Source organism: Diospyros lotus, chromosome 11 (assembly GCF_014633365.1).
Source record: "Diospyros lotus cultivar Yz01 chromosome 11, ASM1463336v1, whole genome shotgun sequence".
In the NCBI taxonomy this organism is placed as follows: Eukaryota; Viridiplantae; Streptophyta; class Magnoliopsida; order Ericales; family Ebenaceae; genus Diospyros; species Diospyros lotus.
Genome location: NC_068348.1, coordinates 25,152,532 through 25,160,017, shown reverse-complemented (window position 1 = coordinate 25,160,017; position 7,486 = coordinate 25,152,532). Strand labels below are relative to the sequence as shown.

General features: G+C 33.8%; 1 protein-coding gene across 1 annotated transcript; it reads left to right on the top strand.

Moving 5' to 3' along the window:
• The first annotated feature begins 484 nt into the window (after nucleotides 1-484).
• LOC127813544 (disease resistance protein RPV1-like) lies at nucleotides 485-6,947 on the top strand. The gene is made up of 5 exons (XM_052354562.1): nucleotides 485-1,433; nucleotides 3,332-4,436; nucleotides 4,533-4,931; nucleotides 5,035-5,946; nucleotides 6,050-6,947. Exons 1-5 carry the CDS (start codon nucleotides 904-906, stop codon nucleotides 6,719-6,721), a joined length of 3,618 nt encoding a protein of 1,205 aa, XP_052210522.1. The 5' UTR covers nucleotides 485-903; the 3' UTR covers nucleotides 6,722-6,947.
• The last annotated feature ends 539 nt before the right edge of the window (nucleotides 6,948-7,486 follow it).

Here is a 7,486-nt window from a genome sequence, read left to right as displayed (position 1 = left end):
ACAAGAAATACGCCATGGTACATGTGGTTAACAGTTGTTTTTGGTGGTGTTTATTTTTTGAATAAATTAGAAAATTATATCGAATTAATGTAATTGAATTAGTTTTTTGTATTGATTTTTTTAATTTAATTTAATTTTAGATCAAATAAGATCATTTCGTCTATAAATTTGACCTGACCCTACTAACAAAAGTAAGGGTTTTATCTCCTCAAATTTGCTATGTTTTTTTACTTCTATTTAGTCAAATATGTTTACTTTGTGTAAGTGGTTAATTGTTAGTTACAAATATTATAATTTACGTTAATATTTTGAACACGTTATATATTTTTAATTATTTTGTTATAATTTTGAAGACTTTAGAATCAAGAGTCAATCTAAATTTAATTAGATTAAATTAGTTTAATTTTATTTATTTATAAATAAGCATTTTGCTAAATGTATATCTATTTAGTAGTTTTTTTTGGCTAACCCAATCAAGAAAATGACCTCTATCTCTATGATTACCATCCCAACCCAATCACGAATAGGATTTCAAGTCTATAACTCTATGTATAGGTATTGATTGAGATCATTCCAACCAACAACACCACGTGGTGTGCCCCAGCTTGTCTTTCTCTCGTCCTCTGCTTTTCTCTCTCTCTCTTGACAGTATCATCAATTCCCATTCTGCTATAAGTATATGAAACCCTAGCATTGTTATGCAAATTTCAGTTGAATTTGACTTCAAAATAGAAGTTTTCCTACTTATTTGTCCGTCCTTTCATCCTTCCAAATTTCTTTAGAGTTGATGATGCTCAATCCAACATTGTGGAATCAAAAGAGGCACACTAAGTCTCAAGTTTTCTCTACAATTCGTTATTAAGGTGGATTTTTAGTTAGTCTTTCGATTTTCAATTCTACTAAATGACTACAACAAAAGTCCACGAAACCTCTTTTTCTATTTCTTGGAGTAGCTATGATGTGTTTTTGAGCTTTAGAGGTGAGGACACTCGTTGGACATTCGTTGACCACTTGTATACAGCCCTGGTGAATGCCGGATTTCGTACTTTTAGAAGCGACGATGGGATAGAGAAAGGAGAAAACATCAAGCTTGAGTTGGAGAGGACAATTAATGAGTCTAAGGTTTTAATAATTGTCTTCTCTAAAAACTATGCATCTTCTAGTTGGTGTCTTGATGAGCTCGTGATGATGCTCGAAAGACGAAAGAGGGAGGATTTTCACCACATGGTTTTGCCTGTGTTCTATGGCGTGGATCCATCAGAGGTTAGGAAACAAAAAGGAGATTATGGAGAGGCATTCGTGAGACACAAAGCACAATTCGAGGGAGGAAACTGTCAAGCAAAGAAATGGATGGAGAAATTGAAAAGGTGGAGAGAAGCACTGGGGGAAGCAGCTAATTTGGCAGGGATGGCTTTACATAATCAAGTAGATGGGTAAATTAACTCTCTTTTCCACTTCTTATCATAGTTCATAGCTTTGAAATCCATTCTTAACATGCTTTTAGTGCATGAGTGTGCTTTTAGCTTGGAAATCAATTTTTAACACACTTTGAAATCTATTCTTAAGTGGAGCTGTAACTGGTACTACCTTCTAATATAGGATTATGGGCTCTCTTAGGACGTGTAGTAAATCTATAAGTCTTACATCACACAATCTATGGTCAATGTCAATTTATGAACAAACCACCTTCAATCAAATGGCTCTACCATCAAATCTGGACAATAATCTCATAATATCACAAGCATTAATCTAAATTTGATCAAAATCACAAAACAAGCTTAAATTTAATTTTCGAAACAATTCACCATGTTAAGATGGATCCATAAATCTCTCTAGATCAATATTTCTCATTTTCCCTGCCTTAATCTCTCTAAATCCTTCTCATTCTCTTGCTATCGATTTATTTTTCTATCGAATTTTCTATTTTGTTCTTCTTTAATCAGTGAGCATAAAGATCCTCAAAACTAAGATTTTAAATTTTAAATTATTAAATAAAAGATTAATTCTAGTTTTTATATATTATTGTTTTTGCTTTGGAAGCACGCGCACAGACGGTCAAACCTCAAAAGGTGTCCAGTGTAAGGTTCAACAAAGACAAGTTGCGTTATACAATTGAATGAATGCTTTGTGCAGAAATTTTGGACATATATTAGAGTTTTTGTGATAAGAGGATACTAATTACTAGATAGGAATAGTCTTTTTGTTTCCTAACTAACGTTGAAAAAATTGCTTGGGCCAATTAAATTAGAAAGAAGAGAGATTTAATGGTCAATGGTCAAATCCAATGTGTATATATATTATATATCCATATATGTATAATATTATCTATCTTATTTATTAAGCAAACATATAATTTGACGTTACGTTTTTTTTTAATTTTCTTCAAATGACCTTTTATGTAATATAACTTTTGTTTAAAAGATTTATTTAACAAAATTTAAATTTATAACCTCTAATTATAACTAACTTAAATGGTAATTTTATTGATTATATGAAATGTCTAAAATACTTTTAGTGATTAAAATTAATTAATACAAGAGTATTTTAAATATTTTAGATAATAAAATTGTTACCTAAACTATAAAATAAGATTAAATAGTATTATGTTGGAGCAAGATGAGACAAAATTAAGAGAGAATTTCTTGTCTCGCAACATGCATTAAGCATCCCATTTTTAATTAATATAACTATTTATTTTATAAAAACACATTGAGAATAGACGTTTGTGACTGAGGTTAGGTGGGTGAGGCAAGGTGAGCTTGAATGTATAAAAAAAATGTTTAGTAAATTGATTAACTTGAGCTAAGTTTTAATTATGATGATTTGATAAAATCTTGAGTTTATTAAATATATCAAATTTGGTTATTCTTCTCTCTCTATATTAGATCTCTAAATTGATTGGATTTTTACAAGTCAAATCTAAATCTAAACTCGAATTAAATTCAACTCATTGACAGCCTTGCATCTGCATTATCTAGCAAGAAGATTATAAAACTCAATTACGATGGTTAGATGGGAAACAAGAGAAACCTCTGGTATGAAGAATGATTCCTATTTTTTGAAAAATGAGATTTCAGTATCATTAGACATGGTTACCATATCATCGTATTTTCTAAGATTTATGTTATTTTTCATTTTACTTTTTTATTTTTTAACATATTCTCAATGCTATTAATTTTAACTTTCAATTGATACAAGTATTCAGGGTACTGTGATAATAATAACTTTGATTTTTTGTTTGTTATGTGTAAATAAATTTTTAACACATTCAAGTTATGACATGCTTAGTGAATATACAAATATTACAATTTATCTTGATTGCAAATCATAGGTACGAGTCAAAGTTTATTCAAAAAATTGTCAAAGCAATTGACAACAAGCTAAGGCCAACAATCTTGAATGTTGCCCCATACCTCGTTGGACTGCATTCTCGTGCCAGAATGATTAATTTGTGGTTAGAAGATGGAGGAAGTGATGTTGGAATTGTTGTCATTTGCGGGATTGGTGGAATTGGCAAGACAACCATTGCGAAATTTGTGTACAACTTAAACTTCTCCAAATTTGAAGGTAGCAGTTTCATTGCAGATATAAGACAAGTTTCAGAACAACAAAATGGCTTAATTCAATTACAAAGGAAGCTTCTTTCAGATATTCTAAGAGGAAGAAAGGAGAAAAAAAGAAACAATGTTGATGAAGGGCTTGTTAAGATTAAACAAGTTGTAGGTTCTAAAAGAGTTCTTATAGTTCTTGATGATGTGGATAAAGAAGAACAATTAGATGCAGTTTTTGGAATGCAAGATTCACTTTCTCCAAGTAGTAAAATGATCATAACCACTAGACGACAACACTTATTAAGAACTCATGAACATTGCAAAATACACAAGGTAGATGAGTTGAATCCTCATGAATCCTTAGAGCTTTTCAGTTGGTATGCCTTTCGACAAAACCGTTCTATTGATGGTTATTTGGTGCACTCAAAGAGGGCAGTAGAGTATTGCAATGGGCTCCCGCTGGCTCTTAAAACTTTAGGTTCTTCAATGTCTGGAAAAAGTTTAGATGTGTGGAAAAGTCAATTTCAAAAATTGAAAGTTCTTCCTGACAGTGAAATTCTTAAAAAACTAAGACTAAGTTACGACTCTTTACAAGATGATCACGACAAAGATTTATTTCTTGATATTGCTTGCTTCTTTGTGGGAAAAGACAAAGACTATGCAATAACAATCTTAGATGGATGTGATTATTATGCATTGATTGGAATTCACAACCTCATTGATAGAAATCTGTTAGCAGTTGACACAGATAACAAGTTGGTAATGCATCAAATGATTCAAGAAATGGGAAGGGAAATTGTTCGGCAAGAATCACCCAAGGCATTAGGAAAACGTAGTAGGCTTTGGAATCACGAGGATTCCTTTAATGTCTTAAGGGAAAAAATTGTAAGAATTAACCGTACTCATTTATATTTGTAAATATTTGTGAATGAATACTTTCTAATTATGTATCAATGTTTCCTCTCCTCCCTTCTTTTTCAGGGCACAAGAAAAATCAGAGGCCTAACTTTTGATACCCATTTCTTAAAGGAAGATAGAGCTAAATGGAATGATTTTGGGCCCCACGGAGAAAGTTGGTCAAACAAGCGCAAGAGATATCCCTTTGCCTTCTTCTCTAGTCTCTCTGTAGGCATTGCTACAAAAACTTCAAATGAAGTAGTACTGGAAGTTGATGCATTTGCAGGGATGTCCAATCTACAACTTCTGCAGATTAGCAATGTACAACCATGTGGAAATTATGAAAAATTTCCCAAGGGATTGAGATGGTTGTGTTGGTCAGGTTTCCCATTACAAATGATTCCTGATGATTTCCCTTTGGACAGGCTAGTTGCTCTTGAAATGCCTTATAGTTGCTTGAAAAAGGTTTGGAATGGAGCGAAGGTTTGTCTCTTATTTCCATCCCCCTATTTTTTGTTTTTGTTTTTCTATATTTTAATATTTTTAATCAAATTAGTAACTTTCTCTCTCTTTTGTTGTTTTACAGCACCTTGTATTATTGAAAATCCTTAATCTAAGTCATTCCAATAACCTTTATGAGACTCCTAATTTCTTGATGCTGCCCAATCTCGAGAGACTTATACTTGAAAGCTGTGCAAGGTTGGTTAAGGTTCATGAATCTATCGGGCACCTAGAAAAACTTATTTTCTTAAGCTTGAGGAATTGTCAGAACTTGAGGAAGCTTCCTGAAATCATTTATAACCTAAAATCTCTAGCAAAACTTGACATTTCTTTTTGCACAAATCTTGAAAATATTTTAGCAGAGTTGGGTAATAGGGATTCTTTGACAGTGCTCCATGCAGATGGAACTAGAATAAGTCAATTACTTTGTATCACTCCGGAGGTCAAAGCGTGGCCTTTGTCTATATGGCCTTGGCAATCAAGTCTAAGAAGTTGTCCAGAAACTTCACGGGCTTCTTTTCCACAGTCATTGGTACATCTAAGTCTAGAAAATTGCAATTTATCTGATGACGGTTTCCCTGGTGAATTTGGCAACCTATCTTCGTTGCTCAGATTAAATTTGAGCAATAATGCAATGTATTGCCTCCCGAAAAGCATCAGGTTTCTTTCTAGACTAAAACATTTGTTTTTGCGATCATGCCCAAGGCTTAAGAACGTTGATTGTTTGCCGAAAAATATAGAATTACTGCGGGTTGATGGAAGTGAGTTGCTAGAAAAAATAAGCTTTGAATCACAGGGCATCTTCCCAATGTTAGGCTATGGAAGTTGTTCGAGTCTAATGGAGGTTGCGGGCCTATTCAAGTTGGAACCCTTAGAAAGTGTTGATGTAGAGCTAATTAACAATTTGGGCTTATGCGACTCTGAAGCTGTGGAGAAATCACCTGTAGAGCTTCTCTCAAGCACCGTAGTCGTAAAAAGGCGGATGTCTTGTCCCCAGGTGCTCCCTCTTCCCCCCCTCTTTATATATAGATGTATATATATGTCTATCTTCATGTGTGTTAACTTTTTTAACATTTAAATTATAATTTTTTGGGGCATAGGTATTGCACGAACGTCGTATGCTATCCACTTTTATGCGGGGAAGCAAGATTCCTACAAGTTTCAATCACAAGAACATAGGATCCTCAATTTCTTTTACTACTATACCATCTGATGTTCATTTAAGAATTCAAGGCTTGTCGGTGTGTTCTGTTTTTGCACTTTCCAATCCTTCTAATGCTCTAATAGCTCCATCTTTCATGGGGGACAACTGGGGCTTACACACTATTATTAGCATTGAAACAAAGAATTTGAAATGGAGCTATTGCCCGAGAATCCTTGGCATTCCAGGAGTTGACGAGGACTTGTTATGGTTAAGTTATTGGAAGTTTGAGGATCACCAGCTGGAAGGTGGCGATGTATTGAACATTTCAGTTCCTACAACTGAAGCTTTTCAAGTGAAAGAGGTTGGCGTTCGTGTTGTGTATAGGATGGAGGCAAAGGAAGTGAAGAACAACCAAGCTACCAGTTTAGATGATGCCCGGCCAATCCATCCCCATTATGGAAAGGCTGTTCCTGGTTGCTGCAATAAGGATTGCAAGAAGTGTAAAAACTATCCGGCGCCTACAAATCCGGCAAGCACCAGAGTCATTCTTGTCGGCACTCATCCTTCGAATTGCACAGGTTGTCCCGACGGTTATTTAGAAGAGCACGATATGTCCTGGGTAGATTAAAACATTTGCAGGAAGTTAGTTGCTTGTGATGGATTGGATTTTGTATTTTGTTTGTTTCATGCTCGTTTATTTCCAAGAGAAACCACCAGTACTTAATGGGATTAATGTTGCAAATTTTATCTGTGTGCAACTATATTATAACTGGATCTCTTTCGTTCTTCATCCAACACACATCAATATCTGCCCTTCGTCTGGTACAAACATTGCTAAATTTAGAAGCGTATTGAATTATAAACACTCATAAATTGATTTTGATGCTTACATGAATGAATTTAGCGGTGCATAACTTGATTGAATTATTAACATTTGTTACTTTTTGTTGATGGGAGAGGACATATAGCTCTCTGCTTCACTACAATGGAGGGAGCAACTAGAAGTCGTCAATATATATAAAATCATTTAAAAGTGCCTTTTCGATCCATGTGCTTCACAATCTATTGTGAATCCAATGTGCAAAAATGAACGCTTAGAAGAACAAGGAGTACTTGTAACAGCATAACAGATTGAGATCAAGCTTCCAACTTGGTCAAATAACTTCTTTGATTTAGTTTCAAAACTGGCAAACAGTTATTGATAGACGCTACTTAATATTTTGAGTTCTTCATTTCTTGCTTTGTTTACAAACCTCAAGGGGGCATCAACTGTTTATGATATACTGCTTTCCTTTATTTGCCTAAATAAATCTTTTGATTACCACATCACACTTGTAATTTGTCAATCCACTTATCTTCTATAATGATTCTGCGAGTTGTCCCCTAAAATATA